Source organism: Polistes dominula, unplaced genomic scaffold (assembly GCF_049000335.1).
Source record: "Polistes dominula isolate Pdom_NZ unplaced genomic scaffold, Pdom_raw_medaka contig_27, whole genome shotgun sequence".
Classification (NCBI taxonomy): domain Eukaryota; kingdom Metazoa; phylum Arthropoda; class Insecta; order Hymenoptera; family Vespidae; genus Polistes; species Polistes dominula.
Genome location: NW_028300906.1, coordinates 429,680 through 448,753, shown reverse-complemented (window position 1 = coordinate 448,753; position 19,074 = coordinate 429,680). Strand labels below are relative to the sequence as shown.

Here is a 19,074-nt window from a genome sequence, read left to right as displayed (position 1 = left end):
AAAGATGAACAAATGATCAACTATTATAACAATAAAATTGAAATAAAAGAAAAACATCTCTCAAAGTTGGTTCCGTTCGCACTGGAGACATTATCGTTAAGATAGTTATCATAATCGTGTGAAAGTCCAGGAACGTAGGAAATTGCGTTTAAACTGAAACGTGAGTAGAAATTGGAATACTAACTTGAAGAATAATTTCATTACAAGTACGTGACCCACCACGGGGCCTGTTCACCCTATATCTACGGCACTGTTTTTTCTTCTTTATAATTTACGTCATAGACACAAAATATAAACAAAAATAATAATAACAATATTAACAATTTGTTTTGATATTTACTTACTTGGAACGCAAAAAAAGAATCCGTGGGAAGTTGAGAATAATTTGATAAGGATTCATGCATTCGTGTTGAGAGATGTTCCCGAAGACGCGCACGGCTAATATAACATTCCTTATTCAAGACACACGCACGCGATATGGGTTTTAAATTCTCTTACTCCTTTGATGTGACTACCGGCTCCACCAAACTCCAAGAGCATGAATCCGAATTTGTCTTATTTTCTTTATTTTATAATCCTTCCATAGCGTTAAGAAACATAAATCCCCGAAATAAAGCGGAAATTTTTCGAAAGATCCACGATCTTCTTGGTAACTTTGGTAGATAATACAAAATGTACATTCTTATTTAACAATGCACTCCCACCAAAACCCCAATGATCACAAAAATACTTGACATTCGTTATGGTGTTAACAAAATTCACATGTAACTATTTTAATATAAGATATGTACACACAAAACTAGATATGTTACTATATAATATTTCTAGCCAAATAACTTACGACCAATAGGAAGCTTGCTAAATAACACGTGATCATTCAATTTAAATAACATAAACGATATTCACATGTTTTTCTTTAACATTTTCATTGTTTCGACTACTTTCATGTCGTTTCGTTTGTGCAACGCTATTATTCAATAATTGAAAATCTTATAAACATAATTTAAACAATAATAATTACAATAATAATCGATTTGTCAAAGTAATGTGTCATTTTAGACACATAGTGTGTGTTTGTTTACAAGAAAAACGTGTCTGCTGATTTGAGAACGTGGCGTGGCGCGATAAGACCAGCTTATAATAAGTTTTCTATTTTAACTATATATTTGATCTTTATTTAATATATCACGTTCTAGATTATTTATATCAATTATAGATTATATATATATAAGTGCTGATGACAGATAGAAAGTGAAGAATAAAAGAAAGTGTTACATACCATCTATTTGTATATTAATTAGAGGTTAGTTTTGAAATTCTTAATATTAAACTGTATGTACATAAATGTTATCTGTAGATATATTGTTACAGCATGGATTCATCAATATTTCAAATAGATAATAAAAATATTTCTATAAATTTTTGCAAAAATTCCATCACCGATGACACCAAAGACACCGATGACATTTCTTCGCAAATCAAAGTAACATATACTCAGCGGTGTGTCTCATCAGAGCATGTTATCCAAAATGATTTAAACAAAAGTACTAAAGAGAAAGACATTCCAAAAAAGATAATAGATATTACTTTGGAAGATTCATCGATAGAAGAAATCAAACCTGATACAAGCAGCGATACCGAAGAGTATGATTTTACTCAGCGCTCTATAGTGAAGCAACATGTAAAAAAAACTAAAACATACAAGCCTTCTAAAAATGTCTGCGAAAAACATGTTGAATGTATTATAGAAGTAAGTAAAAGTAGAGCTAAATCTCCAATTTGTAATGCTACGACATCGAAGAAGCCCAAAATATGTAAAGCTAATCCACAGCGGAAATTCAAAAAGGGTAAAGATAGGTAAATAGAAATACTCACACCGATAACAGTTACTTCATCAAATTCCAATCTACCATGAAAATATTGTTACAGAATGGATTCATCTAAATTCCAAACTAAAAAAGGTATTGAATTTATAAACTTATGCGAAGACTCTCCTACCAAAGATTTGACTTCGCGGTGCGAAGAAACATATGGTCATAGTTCATATCGAAACCAAATTAGTAAAGCTGATTTGACAAAATCCACTTCGACAACATCTATTTCATCAGCATCCACTCTACCTGCTGCTTGGAAAAATAACAAAGATCAATGTGTATCAATAAATGAAATGAACAATGAGTATCTCATCAACGGTGTTAAAGTGACATTTCCAGTGGTACCGTATGATGCTCAGAAATCTGTTATGAGAATAGTAAGTTTATTCTTAATACTGTTATTTCTTCAATTTATAAAATAACAATTTAATTAATATAATTATTATTTTTGTCTCAGGTCATTAAAAATTGCATGAACTCAACTAACTGTTTGATCGAAAGTCCTACCGGTAGCGGAAAGACCTTAGCTCTACTTTGCAGCGCATTGGCTTGGCAAACTAAATTTGTTGGTGAGTGAACATTCTAAGCACTAATATTTTTAACAAAACATTAAACTAATTATTCCTACTCTTAATTATTTAAAATAGAAATTTTTTTTAATATTTGATAAAATTTTACAAATTTCGTTAACGTTTACTTGTCAAATTTCTATACATTATTTACTATATTTATAATAAATTAATTAACATAATATATATATATATATATATATATATACATATATATACATAACATAAAATAATTTATTAATTAATTTAATAATAATTTGTTAATTAATTTATTAACATAATTATAAAATATACCATAAAAAATCAAATAACACTATAAATTGTTTTACATTTGAATTAGAAAATATAAGAGTATAATTAAAAAACATGTAGATTTATAATTGTCTTGTCAATTAATAAGCTCCTTCGTTCTTGAGCAAAGAAAAATTGTCCAATTAGGTAGATATTTTCCTTTTCTTTCTCTCTCTCTCTCTCTCTCTCTCTTGCATATTAACTTGAATTATTAAACCAGTTGTTTTTGCCATTAATGGTGACCCTTATGTAGCAACTCTTGGTAATTTCGAGTTTGCCTACATCGTGCATGCATGCAACTAATTGTTGTCTGATTTCGCGCAATTTCTAAATAATTATAGTAGACTTCATTTAAAAATATGCGTCATGGTACCAGTTCGTGAACATCACCAAAGTATACTATACCTTATTGAATCTTTCTCATTCAATTATTTACTAGTATTTGTTAATCGATATAAAATAATAATATTTTGTTTAATAACTTCTCTTTTTATTATTATTATTATTATTATTTCATATAAATATATATTCTATAAATTTATTATGTGTCTGTATTGTTTATATGTATCCCAAGTGGCTTATTTTAAGTGATATGATCAACAATACATAGAATTTGTTTTATCATTTATTTATATTAGATAATATTAAAAAAGTTTACACGAAGAAACATATATATATATATTGTACAAATGTAGAATATTTGTAATAGTATAGAATAGATGAAAATGATGTAAACGATACGTGATCGAACCAACGAAATCGCTATGGTGCAATAATGGTTCGAAATTTAATCTGTCGAACACGCAGCGTTCACGACGAGGAGGAGTCTGGAGCATTGCAAACATTCGGGAGGCAAACGATCGCGTGCCATTTCGAGGCTCACGTCAAATTAAACGCTCCCCGACGTTAACGTCAAATTTGCGTGTTTTACTCTCTCTTCTTCCTATTTGCAATGGCTTTTTTTTTTCTTTCCTTTTTTTTATATATATATAATATAGATATATATATAAAATCGCAGTCATTCAGTGAATTTCTCCTATCAAACAATTATTTTTATTTATTAAATTGTTTAAATATTTTTTTCATACTAAATATATATATCAAATTAGTCAATAATTTTGGAATAATAATGAAATTGTCTTTAAAAAAAAATATATTAGGTGATACATTAAGGAACGAAGAATATGATGTTTACAAAATGATAAATATAATACAATATTAAGGAAATATTACAAGGATTGTTATATCTTATGATAAGATAAGATAAGATTAAAATATTAGGAAACATAAGAATGTAAAGTAAATATCGAAGGAAAAAAGAATAATAAACGGTAATATAAGTATTATAGTAAATTAGAGAAATATGTTAGGTACTGACTGGTACCTACCAAAACTTAAATACAATTTATTTTCATTTCCTGAAAGTTGACACTGAAATATATACACTTATTTTTGCGGTGAATGATACAATTTTGATAATTAGATAAATGAGAGTGGAAATAGGGAAATAAGGAGGAAAGAGAGCCACCCTCGTTCGTGGTACGACCGATTGTAGGCACAGGTACTTAGGTATAACTGTGTCACCATAGCTCGAGGCCGCGTTATCCTTCTCCTTTTCTCTTTTTTTTTCTTTCTTTTTTTTTTTTTTTTTTTTACCAGCTTATAATTTCTTTTATGCTTTAAAACCCGGCCACCGTCACGCTCTGTCTGAGGTCGAGTGGTACTGCTAGCCGCGAAATTGTAAACTTAGGCAAACGGGGAGACGACGACGACGACGACGATGACGACGTCGACGACTACGACGACGACGACGACGACGACGACGACGTTTGAGAGGTCGCATAAATTAGGTGCTCGAGGAAGAATGGAAAATCTTTCTTTCCCATCCGCGAGACTCTGGTAGTTTAATCGATAAGATTCTCGCTCGACGAGTAGGGGTGTCGCGAGATTTATCGCTTACTTTCCTCCTCTTCCTCTTTCTACCTACCATCACCCTACCCCCTTTCTGTAAAAAGAGGCCACGAGTCCTTACTCTCCTTTTTTCCTACTCAAATTAATTCGAATCCAATTAGTTCCCTTTCCTTCTTGAATAATAATCCTACCGTTTGACATTTTATGTAATACGATAAGAGAAAAAGAGAGAGAGAGAGAAAGAGTGTATAACTTATTTGTAGATTCCTGTTTTATCAGCTCTTGTGATAGAAAATTTTTGTAATTTTTTTCATTCAAAGAAAAAAAAAAAAAAAAACAAGAAAAAGAGTTGAAATTTTTCTCTCTAGGTATCTTTTGATATAATTTTGTTGTAAACACTTTTCAACAAGAAAAAAGACAAGAAAATTATTAATTCTCATTAGTACTAGATTTTCATGTGTAGTAATTGTGTCTTAAAAATAAAAATAAAAAGAAAGAAAAAAAAATCAAGAAATATAATTCGCGTGTATAAATTCGATAACAAATGAGAGACATTGTTAAAATGCTCGTGACGAATTTAGCTGATGGTAGTTGGCTAGCTAACAATAGTAAGGGAAACGACGACATCGAGAGGGTAAGAGGAATAAATTTGGAAAGTTTATCGCAGGATCGCATGCTCGCTAATGTCACTTTATTATTACTGGTGAACATCGTTGTTGTCGTCGTCGTCGTCGTCGTTGTCCTCGTCCTCTTCGTCGTCGTCTTTGTCGAGTTAAGACGTCGGGAAGGACGAAGAGAAAGAGAAGAAAGGCCGTTTTACCTGGTGCCGTTCTCGCGAGGGAGGAGAACTTCGAAATATAACCGGTAGCAAAAAGTAGGTGGAGGGAATGAAGAGAGGAGGAGAAGAGGGGGAGGGGAAGGGGAGGAGTGCCCATTGTACGACCAAGGGAACTTGGAAAGTCATAATAATTATCGGTGAACGTGGAATTATACATTGTCTCTTATAGTCTTCGGAGTCTTCGCCATTTTGTAGCTTCGGCATGCAATCTCCTTTCTCCGTTTATCTTTTTAACATTTCTACGAATATATTATTATTTATCAATTATTCATTATTTCTCTCATTAGTTTGTTTTTCGTGTAATGCACGTATATATTTTTATTGTTATTTAAAAATTGTTTTTTTTTTCTTTTTTCATTAGAAAATAGAAAATATTCCAAACACTTGACCATATTTTTTTTTGTTAATTCACCTAAAAGAAGAAACACATTTTCTATCGGTATTCCATACTCTATATAATATCGGATCGATTTATAAATTATTGGGAGCCCCCCTACCATCCCCCCCCCATTAACCATCGTCTCCCACATAATCAATTATTCGCTGGGCGTCGCTTGTTCGGCAATTTTCCTAGCTGCGGTTTATCGTCGCGAAACTTCATAAACGAGCATGTTCAACTATTATACATGAGCACACACACACATGCGCACGTATGCAAGAGCATATCCCAATCTTTACTTTATTTCTCTCTTCATGTTAATTTAACGCTATTATCGGATGATATAATATCTCTCATGATAGAGAGAGAGAAAGAGAGAGAGAGAAAGAGAGAGTGAGGGATGAAAGAGAAACAAAATAAAAACGAAGTAAGGAGAAAGAGAGAAAGAAAGAAAAAAAACTGAACAGAAAGAAAGAGGGAGAGAGTCTCTCTTATTGTAAAGAAAAGCTTATGTGCGTATATAGGTGGAAGACGTGAGATCCGTTGGACCCGCATACGGACCTTATTGTGTCGCAAAAGAGCGTATACGGTAGGTACCTTAATGTCGGCATGGATGAAAGCGTGGGCCCTCCTTTGTCTTTTCCTTCGCGAAGCTGCCACAGCAAGTAACCGTGCTCTGCGGGTAGCCCTGCACCATTCCAGGGCTACTGTTCTTCGATCTCTCTCTCTCTCTCTCTCTCTCTCTTTCCTCTCTATTTATTTCTCTTTCTTTTGGATAGTTTCGCGAATCTTTCGTTCGAATTCCGTTAGAGGAACATTTAGCTGATTGTGAGAAAAGAATTTCGTGGAATGCTAATGCGCCTGATTGATTTATTTTCATTCATTATTATAACGCATGTTTGTTTAGTAATTGTAATTATAACAAAACAAAACAAACAAAAATAGTTAAAACTGATACTAACTGGTTTAAATGCAATATTCATTCATAATCGATAAATTGTAATTTAAATTGGGTTAGAATTCAAATGTAGATAATATGTATTATAGAATGATATTAATCAAAAATTAATGTAAATGTTTAAATAGAGAAATAAAGAGAGGAGAGAGGGATGGGGGGAGAGATAAAGATAGTGGGAATGGGCCCAGGTTAAGAAAGGAAAGATAAGAGACCCCCCTAAAGTCACGCTGGGCGCCGCAGCTTCCCAACCAGCACTTCTGAACTTCTCTCTCGGGTGGTCCAGAACGTTCTCCAGCTCCTTCGTGATCCTTCTTTTATACGGACCCCTCTTCTCCTTCTTCCTTCTCCTTCTTCTCTTTTCTCTCCTCTTCTTTTCTCTATCTCTTTTCTACCGAAGGAAGATCCTTTGATCGAGCAGTAACCAACCACCGATGGAACTTCCTTTCCGCGAACGCATTTTCTAAGTTCCTTTCTTATCTTACTTCTATACGCGTCGATGCATCTCATGGGGGATTACTTACGATACCGTTCTTATGGTCAAACTTTTACAATATATTTACGATTTTATATAATATAGTATATATTTTATAACATTTACAATTAGAATTGAAATAATATATTTGTTGGCAAACGTTTCAGGATTACACAAAAAAAAAAAAAAAGGAAATAAAACGGGAAAACGCGGTATTCTTATTTTTCATCCAATTGGCAATATTTACGTTGATCCTTTCTCTCTCCCTCTCTCTCTTTTTTCCTTTTTTTTTTTTTGAGCGCAAACAAATTGGTCAGTTTGAAAATGTTTTTCTTTTTTTTTGTTTTTTTATTTCCCTTTTTTCTCCCTTTTATATATAATATGTATTTGATTTTATTTCATTTCATTTTATCTTTATTTTTTTTTTCTGTTTTCCATGAAACCTATGAAATAAAATCGCAGATATTTTCTATTCAACACCATATAATAGTTAACAAATTTGAAACCGCTGTGTTAACTTTTGCTCACAGATGATGTACGGCTAAAAAGCGATCTTTCATTCCGAGTCCCATATCAAATTGAAAATCGAATCGCGATTAAATCTGTAATCGAACCGAGTCAAAGCTATTCGAATAGAGAGTTTAATCCGTTAGCACGATTTTAAATGAACATCGCTGAAATTTTCCTTAAATATATATCTAGGACATAGATTCATAGTGCCCTCTTTGGGGCACGATGGGATTAAAAGTTTGTCACCTTTTTGGTACACCGTAATGCACGGTGGTGGAACGTTTTTAGTCCCATCTCGAAATATTATTGCAATAGCTACACATAAGTTTATATTTCGTCTTATTTACCCTAAGCAATTGGTTATTAATTTGGTTATTAATGTTTTTACATTATGTAATACCTTTATTAATAAAAAAATATATACACCAATTTTGTTTCATTTAAAACGTGCAACATAGGGACATTTTATTATCTGAAATTCTGTGCCAATGCAAAGAGTCAATAATAAAAATAACATTCTTATTTATTATAATAATTAATGAGAAATACTATAAACGTGTTAGTATATATTTAATACACATACTCCTCGAAGAGCCTCTTATAAGGACTTTTTGTGTTTTACCTTTTAAAGTAGAAAACAGTACTTGGATGCGCTTTCAAAGAGCGTAGGAAGAAGAACGAGATAGACATTCTCTTTCTTTATCTTTCTTAAATAAATAAGAAGAAAAGGGTTCAAAGCAATGAGGAAGAGAGAAAGAGATAGAACGATCAGTAGTCGAGCCGCTTAGTTAAGTGCAGAAACTTCTCCTATGCATTCTAAGCTGCATATGCACTTCCCCTATCACATACGCGCACACATACGTACATATACACTCCTAATGGTATACAAATTTATAGCATGCATACGCACAATATGCGTGCACACGAAGTTAAACAAAAGGTGCTTTACTTGCTCTGGCTACTGCTGTCCTTATTTTACTATATACATATATATATATATATATATATACATATACATCTGTCTCATTCTATCTTTCTATTTCTTATTCGTTAGAAATAACTTTGTGTATGTGAGTTCCACCGATCATGAATATGTATTGGAACATTGCGGAAGATAGACATAGAGAAGCGATGCGAATTCTACCGAAATTTATATCTGTGTAAGTGTACCCATCTGTATGCGTGTGTAGTATATGTGTGTGAGACAGAGAGAGAGAGAAAACGTGTTCTTCTATACGCTATGAGAATGTGTATGTCTTTTTCTAGCGGAGCGTGTGAGTAAGATCAAAGAAACCGCTCGTGGTTCACCCTTGCTCTTTCTCTCTCTCTCTTTCTTTCTTTCTTTCTTTCTTTCTTTCTTTCTTTCTTTCTTTCTTTCTTTCTGCGTGGTTACATACACGTATTTACACGCAGCCATGTCCTTTCCGTTCTTCTACACTTCTCTTCTCTTCCTTTCACACACTATTCCTTTATACGTGATTTTCAATATACGTTTTTCTCTTATTTTATTTTACTTGCTGATATAAACGTTATATTATCTTTCTTCTTATATATATATATATATTATTGATTAATAATTATATTTCTTTTCGATAATGATTTATTTATTTATCATACTAGAAAAGAATAATTTACTTAGTAATAAGAAGGTTAATACATAGTAAATCCTCCCTTAAACATAGTTCTCGTAACTCCCAACACATAGCAAAATTATTTTTTATTACTAATTTAAAGATTTTTATTTAGAAATTATCTAGGTTCTGTAAGGTTCTTTCAATAGATGGAGCTGTATTAAAATTCAATTATTTTGAAGCTTAATTTTCTTTGAAGGTTTCACTTTTACCGTGTGTGTTTAATTTACGTTTAATAATATTATTAGATTCGGTTCTTTTATTTTCTCTTATTTTTTATGCTCTCTCTCTCTCTCTCTCTCTTTCTCTAGATAATCATTTTATCTATCTTTTATCTTTTTAGTATATATTAGTATTATAATATAAAATATTATTATATAATTTTATATTATTGAAACGTACTATAAAATCGAGTGTCGAAATAATGTATAAAATAATAGGGTGAGAAAATTCTGAAACGTTAGAGCTACGATCAAAGAAAGAAGAGAATTTTTTTTAAGGAAACGGAAGTTTAATGCATTAGTATTAGCAAGAAAACGTTTACCTCGCAGAAAATTTTCTATTTTTTTTTTCAACTCTCTTTTTCTCTTTCTCTCTCTCTCTCTCTCTCTCTCTCTCTTTATCTTCCTTCTAGATGCAAGCAAATGCTAATTAATGACCGTTAATTGTCTTAATTACCAGTTGCAAACTACCGCCGACGATCAACGAGAGATGCCTCCAACAACTCGAGAATTTTCAAATGAACTATTATTATTATTTCTATGATAATTATTATTAACTTAATAAATTAACTTTATAGAAATATTTTATTATAATATAATAACAAATAATATTAATTTTAATCTTATTGTAATTAGATTACGAATGATGCATATCTTCCGGTTAGGTGGGGAAAAAAGAACACAAAAATTTCAGCATTGGATAATAGGTGTCATTTTTTTCTTTACTTTTTTTTTTTGTTTAATAAATGTTTCTTTTGTGTCATAGAAGAAATTATTCTCGATTGTCTTCTCGTCTCTTGTACAGCTCAATTTTCTCCCCATAAGTTCACATGGTAACTCTTTTTTTATTTTCCTTTTTTTTCTTTTTTTATAACAAAATCGACTAAATCCATTCAGTTTAATTTTATTGTCAAAATAATATTTTAAATAACCCGCCTTATCGAAATATTTTTTTTTGGGGGGTAGAATTCAAGTTCGAAACTGGTGGCACCCTCTGCCAGAATAAAGATGAAACTTGTTCAGCTTAAGCTCAGGAGTTATTCGAGACACGAACCCTTTCTAACGGGTGTCATCAAAATGATGTGTAATCTTTGTAAATCCTTAGATTCTTTTTTTTTTTTATAAAGAATTAGAACATTATTATTTTCTTCTCAAAACATTTTCTTATTAATTAAACATTCTTCTTTCATTTTTATTTAATTATTATTTATTTCAATCCTAAATTACATATCTTCTTCTTTTTTGTTTGTTGTTTTCTTCTTTTTCATTTCAAACTTCTAAAAGTAAAGATATATTTTCGGAAGATAATTTTTACTTCGAGAGGTTAAACCTAAACCTTTCAAGTGGTCATAAATATAGTTGAATTTGATAAATTTAATCTCTCATTGATCTCATGTGTTAATATTTGTCGGTTTGCATCAACTAATGCAACCATTATTGCATTAACAAAAAACAAAACGACTTTCCGAACTATCTAATAGAAGAAAAATCTGATTATCTAATAACTTTTACTCTGAAATAAGAAGATATATTTTCGTTTATTCGTTAATAAAATTGATTAAAACGAGTATTGGGATAGAAGGTAATAGGATTTCACGCATAACGAAGGATTACGTTCGCCCCATCAAATTCAAATCGAACATCGTTATCTAACTATTAAATAGTACATAGATAGAGGTATCAGATATTATAGAATTGATCGAAATGAAAGAAACACAAAAATCGGAATTAACATTTTTAAAAGTTCGAGACAAATATCGGACGAGTAAATTGAACCGAATGATTGCCAATAAAGTGGCAAGTTTTATAGACTCAAACAAACCAAATTAGTAAAACCATTACTTTAACTACGTGTAGACATCAAGTGTCCTATCCCACATAACATAAAAACTTTCTAAAACATTTCTTGAAAAGCTTTAAACCCTTTCAAAAAGGTTTCTAAAAAATCTCTTTCTACAAGGTGAAAATGTCCGCGTTCAGAGACTTGCAAAACAATTACTCTATCAGTCATATATTTTAGAAATGTTTTAAAAATATTTATTGTAAAATCTTTGATGAATCTTTTTTTAAAAATATTTTAGAATGATGCCTGCAAGGTTTCTGAAAAGATTTTTTTTTTTTTTTGGAAATATTCTACGAAACTTTCGCTGAAAGATTTCAAAACTTATCTCGTTATGTGGGATATTTTATTTTGATTGATTTATTATTTCTAACTTGAAAAACAAAATGTCGGAATAAAATCTCAAATCTCATTGATATTATTAATCCACGTAATATGATAGAAATAATAACAAATTACTATTATCGATTCGATAGGTAACGGAAGGAAGGGCAAATATCAACTTTAAACGGCAAATCAAAGAAACGGAAGTCGAGTCGTAGTAAGATTGAAAAGGGAACAAAATTTGTAGACAGGAAAAAGGATGGGTATTAAAAGGGAAAAGAGAAAGAACGGGGTGGGGCGGGGGGATAGAAAATTCAAGAAGAAGAAGAAGAAGTAGAAGAAAGTAAAGAAGACAAATAAGAGACAAATAAATTGAGACAGAAAAAGATTTCGACCTAGAGTAAGGGAGGAGGATCATTTCTCGTGTTTGCAATGTTTTTCTTTTTATATATTTTTATATATATATATATTTCTATCTCTTCTTCCGGTTGCATCACGTAAACGTGAAAAATAAAAAATAAAACATCGTCGTAGTTGTCGTCGTCGTCGTCGTCGTCGTCGTCGTCATCGTAGGTCGATGCAACCAGGTATTGTTCTCTCTCTCTTTCTCTCTTGACAACTGTACTAATAAAGAAGAAGAAGAAGAAGAAAAAGAAAAAAAAAGGGAGTATTATAAATCTTCCGTGGAAAACGATCGGAACGCGAAACTCCGAATACTCTCACCTCCTTTCTCATAATTTCTACTTTTCAAGCGCATTTTTAATTTCCATTGTCCTCGAGGACGACGTCTCCTCCACGATGTCGGGCGTTTGCATCCATCCGCCTGCGACCACGAAGATTCTTTTTTTCTTTTTCCCTCCCCCTCCCCCGCCTGTCTACCTCTCGCTCTACTGCATCATTATATGCACTTTAGTCACATGATAGAAAAAGCTCCTATCAACCAACCCCATTTTCTTTTTTCTTTTTTTTTTCCGTTCCTTTTTTTCTATTTCTACTTGGTACCTGAACATTTCTTCTTTTTTTTTTTATCTTTCTCTTACTATTTTGTTTCTGCATTTTTTACATCTCTCATTTGTCTTTTTATTTTATAGGAATATTATTCATTAATATTATAAATTATTCATTTTAATTTATTAATTACTAATTTAATTAATATTATAAATTAATATTTTATTTTATTAATTATTTTTATAGAAATATATTATTATATTATTATTATTATAAATTACATTAACGTCGTTCCCCCTTCTTTATTCTCTATTGTTATTATAAACACATTGTATTCGATTGTCCAATGAATATTTTTATTCGTAACAACACATATCTTATTCATCAATTTGACCCCATACAATTTCTATCTCTTACCACCAGTTCATTTTCTGCCATTTTAAACGTCATTATCTTCCCACTCTATTCTTTATCTACTATTCTTCTTACGCAATTTTTATTTCAACTTTTCTTTTATCTTAATCACATTAAAACACACGTAAGAAAATAAGAAGAAGAAGAAAAACATGCACGGTGAGGAGATGCATTCTAGGTGTAGGCGAACCCACCCCCACATCTCGGCACTAATTAACCGATTCTCATTACGTAGTCGCGTTACGAGGTTGCATTTAATGAGACCACCATCAGTAGGTACCGGATTCCTCCTCCTCCCTCCCTCCCTCCTCCTCCTCCTCCCTCATCCTCCTCCCTCTTCCCTCCTACCTCCCTTTCTCTCTCGCTCTCTCTCCCTTTCTCTCCGTTTTTTACCCTTTTCCTCATCCTCATTCTCATTCTCTTTTTCCATCCACCATTAGACACAGTCAGCCATTTCTCTTTCTTTCTTTCTTTCTTTCTGTTTCTTCGATTCGTCTTTCTCTTTACTGTTCGATGTTGTTGTCGCTACGATGGTAGATCGAATTTCATCGTGGGTGGTAATACTTTTTTCAATTTCCATTAGAGATATAATAGTTTGAATTAATAATACAGTGGTGTGATTGGAAAAAAAAAGGAAAATGTGATAAATCCAATTTCTGACATTAATTTAGATTTTGTTTATTTAATAAGTTTAAATAGATAAGCAAAACGATTAAATATAATATGATAATATTGATTAATCAAAGGTGTGTAAAGAAATAAAAGTAATAATAAGAAAGTTAAATGATAAATAAATTTAAGAATTATAGAATCCTACTTAAATTAGATTATAGCGATATAGAAATAATTGTTTTTTTTTAGTGTTAGAACTAAAAGACACGAATTACAATGAAAATTAAAAATAAAAAAAAGAATAATTAATTGAAACTACACCACTAAAAAAAACCTTTTTTTAATGGAATACATTCATGTATTATAAAAGCAGTTATAGACACATAGAATTTAGGTGCACTAATTACACATTCAAGCTAGTAATGGGCAAGAGAACAAAAAATATCTTTGTCAAGATTCAAGCCTTCACGTTTTTTCGTTTTATATTTATAAAATGGCTCGGTGATAAACGAGGACGTTTGATATATGTATTGGATGGTACGGTATAATTGCTTTGCAACGCTGTTCGGAATCATATAATCGCCGTGCAACCGTATGTAATTGCACCGCTAACGAGCTCCCATTGTTCGATTTCGTTGTCTACGAATAATGGAAGGATCATCTTCCATGATGCTCTTTAGTACGTGAAATTTCGATATCGATCATCGACAGATCGATAGATATCCTTTTTTCATGTTTTTACTATACTTAATCGTATGTTCATTAATTTAACTAAAATTTACTCAGAAAAATAATCCAATCAATTCTATCAGATAATTCTAATCACGATTGATCGTAAGATCACAATTTTTCAATTTTACCTAAAAATCAAATTGTGTGCTGCTTCCCTGCTGCCATAGTAGAACAAAAATGTCAATTTGAAATCTATCGAAGTTAAAAAAAAAAAAAAAAGGAAAAGTCAATCAATACGATGATCTAAGAAGAGACGATGTCCTATGGACGCGATCTCCCATATGTCGTTTTCGTATTCCCCGATCGAATCCAAAGAAAAATAAGAAGAAGAAGAAGAAGGAAAGAGAAATAAATAAAGAAGGAAACTAAAGAAGGAAAAGAAGGAAAAGAAGAAAGTAGAAGAAAGAGGGCTGCACCCAACGACGGGACTTACTCCGGATGGCATTCGACGTTCGACTTCGCGCTCTTTGTCGTTAGAGGTGGATAGGTTCCATCGCACATAAAGTAGCCTGGTGTATATTGTCCTTCTACCCAGGAGGATCCTGAATTCCCATTGGACGAAAACCGTCACAGTCACCACGCCCATCGGACCTTCTACAAAGGCCTCACCTATACCTACTCGTCTCTCGAGAGTCTCCCCATCTCTTTTCAACCCTTTTCCATCTCTCCCTCTCTATTTATCTACCTATCTCTCTCTCTCTCTCTCTCTCTCTCTCTCTCTCTCTCTCTCTCTCTCTCTTTCTCTTTCTCTTCTTGTCACCGGAACGAGGTAGTACCTACAGCTTCTCTCTGTGTGTGTTGTATGCGTACGTACGTACGTATACGAACGATGCACGTGCACATGCACATTGACGACAATTTTACTTGTCGCTCTCTTTCTTTCTCTTTGCAAGTTCCATGTGCTCTCCATTCGGGTCCTGTTTTCTCTTGGAAAGAGAAGAGAAGGACTTGGATCCGTGTAAAGAAGACAGCAAAACTCTTCTTCTTCTCTTCAGCAGAGCTACTACACTTTATCTAAAAAAGTAAATGTATGTGCGCCTTGGTACGTGTGGGTGGGTGTGTATGTGTATGTTGAAAGAGAGAGAAAAGATAGAAAATGGTCGCTATTAGCAAGAGATCCAATCCCAGTAGCCAAGAGAGAGAGAGAGAGAGAGAGAGAGAAAAAGAGAGAGATTTCTCGAAAACAATTTATTCCTTTGTCATTCGCAATCCAACGGGATGAAGGATCTTCTTGAGATAACGAACCTCTCGAGGAGTGCGATTTGCCGCGTGCAAAATAAGAATACTACTACTACTACTACATACCACGTTATATTTTCTCCTTCCTATCGCCCAAACTATTACACTCGAGACTACTTTTCTTTCGTTATAAAGAAAAATAACCCAAAAAAAATCAAAAGAAAATCATCTTTCAGCCCTTTCTAATATAATATTCCTTATTATCAGGAATTCCAAGAATTTTATTTATTTTTATTATATCGATTTATTGAGAATAACAAAAATAAGATATATAATTTGATTTTTTTTTTTATTTGCTTGATTAATAAAAATCAGTAGATAATAAACAAAACAACAAAATAAAATAATTATAGATATATGATGAAAAAAAAAGAAGAAGAAGAAACTTCATTGTCCATGACATAAGAAGGATTAATAATTTGTTCGTATTTCGAAGCGACTCGAAGCCATCACTAGAAAAAGAGAGAGAGAGAGCAAAGAGAGAAGGCGAATCTAGGAACACTGATGAGTTTTTCGAGTACTCCGGCCAAGCCCGTTTATTGTTGAACACATGTGAAAGTCTACTATGCTAGAGCTACTTCGCTTTTTAGACTTTCGTCTAGTCTACCCACTCTCTTCTATCTTACTCTCCCCCTTCACCACCCAACCCCCTCTCTTTTACTCTCATTACTTCGTCTTGCAGAGAAAAGCGACGAGCTTCTCTTTTCTCAAACTCTTCTTCCTCCTCCTCCTCCTCCTCCTCCCTTCTCCCACCTTTATCCCTCTTCCTTTTTTTCTAACTTTGACTCTCTTCTTCTCTCTTTATCTTCTTGTCCTTCTCTCCTCTTCTAACCACCGTTCCCAGTTTTGTTTGGTCTCTTTTTTATTTTTTTTTCTTCGTCCAGCCTCCTCCTCCTCCTCCACCTCGTCCACTTAGGATTCCTGAGTAACATCGAGCTTGAATCTAGGTAAAGTTTGATGAAAAACTCCCGACGTTATTCGTCCTCACTTTTGTATCACACTGTATAGTAGAGGGGGTATACCTTAGATATCTTGGCACTTTTAAAGTACTTTGAGATCGTGAAAAGACGTCGGTTTCCTTACGAAATCTAATCTCTTTTCTTTTCTTTTCTTTTCTTTTCTTTTCTTTTCTTTTCTTTCCAGGGTTGGTTCTTTTTTTCTTCTTTTTCTTTTTCTTAGGAAAATTTCGTTTGTTCGTGATAAATGACGACACGATTCAATAAATAACTTTGATAATATTTTAACTAACTCTCTCTCTCTCTATCTTTATCAGATAATTATCAGTAATAGTTATTAATTATTAATTTTCTTTATTTGTATTTAAACCAGAAAAAAATTAGAATTTCAGAGACGATCTCGTCTTTTTCTCTTTCTTCTCTTTCTGTGTCCCTTTTTTCCCTCCCCTTCGATTGAATTGTTAATTAATTTTAACGATCACACTTATATTTTGGTCGCGCGTTTACGTCCGCGTCAAACGTTAATCGTTCGGTAAAGGTTTATGCTGGTCCTCGTCGACGGAATTCATCAATAGTGTGCAAATAAAATCGAGTCGAATTACCGACTGGCTCTCTCTCTCTCTCTTTCTCTTTCTCTTTCTCTCTCAATCGAATCGTAAAACTCAAAGCAAAATGCACAACAGGCAGTAGTCCAAGGTATATTGGTTATCCCGGCCGTAACCCATAAATGATAAATAAGGTTTCTATGTTTTAATATTAAAATCTAGCCAACACGATGTTTAAATGATTTATCACCAATTACGAATTATTAACAAACGCGTTTGAACCGTTTCCAAAGACACACTTATCGCTAAATATCGTTCCGAAACTTTCAATTAATTCTATTTGCAAATCTAAAGTTTAATATCCAACGTATAGAATTAAAATTTTGTTTATGAACAATTAACATCTCATTTTGTTTTTACACGATAGAATACGTGTAAGCAAAAATAAATGAACTTTTCATTTAACTTGTTAAACAATCAGATGAAATATCTGATAATGGCAAATTTTCTTCCTGTAGAATTTGTAAACCTAATACATTTGTAAATTATTAAAAGAGATGTAATATAATTCATTGAGACATAGATTTACTTAATTATTGTCCTAATACTAATAAAATACTAAATAATGCTAATACTAATAATAATAATAAAAAATAAAAGAAAAAAAGTTGACAATTAATAGACTATTATTGGATACAAGTATGTATCGAGTTTTAATTTGTTCCCAAGGGAAAATGTTGTTCATGGATATTCGTTACTTTCATTTTCCCATGGGATTATGAGAAATAGAACGACACACTAGTAGCTATGATCTCGTCTTTGTCTCCTCTCCCCTCGATTGGCAAAGTCTCTCGAGGATATTCTAGATACCTATCTTCCTAATACGCCTGCGCACCTAAAACACAGGACAGGCAAACTTGAGCTGCTTAATTCTTACTAAAAGGTAGGATCATTTTCTAATCCGTTCTAATGCGAAATAAAAATATCATTTAATCTTATTTAAGATTATTTTATCTAATAAATCATTGATCATTTATTTTTATTCGATGCTTAATGTTCAAAATTTTATCGGAACTTACGTATTAACGCCACCGCAGAAAAAATTCCACTAATGCGCTAATAAAGAGCAATCTTGTTGTTTGCACACAGCAACAGTCAGGGTTTCGTCAGGGTTTCGTCAGGGTTAGAGACTGTTTTAAATCTATGTTAAATTCTATATCGGCCCATTTTCCACCGAAATCCGATTGACTACTTTTTATAAATTAAATGTTTTGAATTTTCAAAGTGTTTCGATTTTAAATAAAGTTTTTTATTATTCTATGATTTGTCGCAACAATTTAAGGTGTAGATTGGCGCATTAGCGGAATTTTTGTTGCGCTGGCGTTAATACATAAGTACCAAACTTTTATCTCATAATAATATAATTGTAAAGAAAAAGAAAACATATCTAGCGTAATAGATTGCACGTAATTACATTTTCATTTCTATAATCTATTTTTGAATGAACGAAAAAAAGTTAAAAAGCATGTATATACACATAGAATCACATCGTTGTTTGTCATCTACAATTTATTAATTAACAAATAACATTGTAACGCGACTTGTAACAATATTTGACGACGTTAACTGTATAAACGTTGTTCATAAGTGAAAACTAAAAATTTGTTCAAACTCTTTTCTTCTTTTTTTTTTTATGTATGTTTTATTTTTTTATTTTATCTTTTTTCTTCTTCTTCTTTTTCTTTTCTTCTTTTTTTTTTTTTTTTGTTCAAGCACACAGGAAAAACTCGTGTGTAGTGTTGACTCAAGC

The 19,074-nt window shown here is 32.2% G+C and overlaps 1 protein-coding gene across 3 annotated transcripts in view; it reads left to right on the top strand.

Moving 5' to 3' along the window:
* The first annotated feature begins 936 nt into the window (after positions 1 to 936).
* Positions 937 to 19,074, top strand: part of LOC107070280 (Fanconi anemia group J protein) — a 47,668-nt gene continuing 29,530 nt past the window's right edge. Inside the window, exons 1-4 of one of the 3 annotated variants that reach the window (XM_089179605.1) lie at positions 937 to 1,303; positions 1,372 to 1,857; positions 1,930 to 2,251; positions 2,332 to 2,443. In XM_089179605.1, the coding sequence (XP_089035731.1) occupies positions 1,373 to 1,857; positions 1,930 to 2,251; positions 2,332 to 2,443 (919 nt within the window). In that variant the 5' untranslated portion in view covers positions 937 to 1,303; position 1,372. Of the gene's footprint in view, positions 1,304 to 1,357; positions 1,858 to 1,929; positions 2,252 to 2,331; positions 2,444 to 19,074 lie in introns of all 3 variants that reach the window. The other 2 variants (XM_089179604.1, XM_089179603.1) reach the window with 2 other exon arrangements.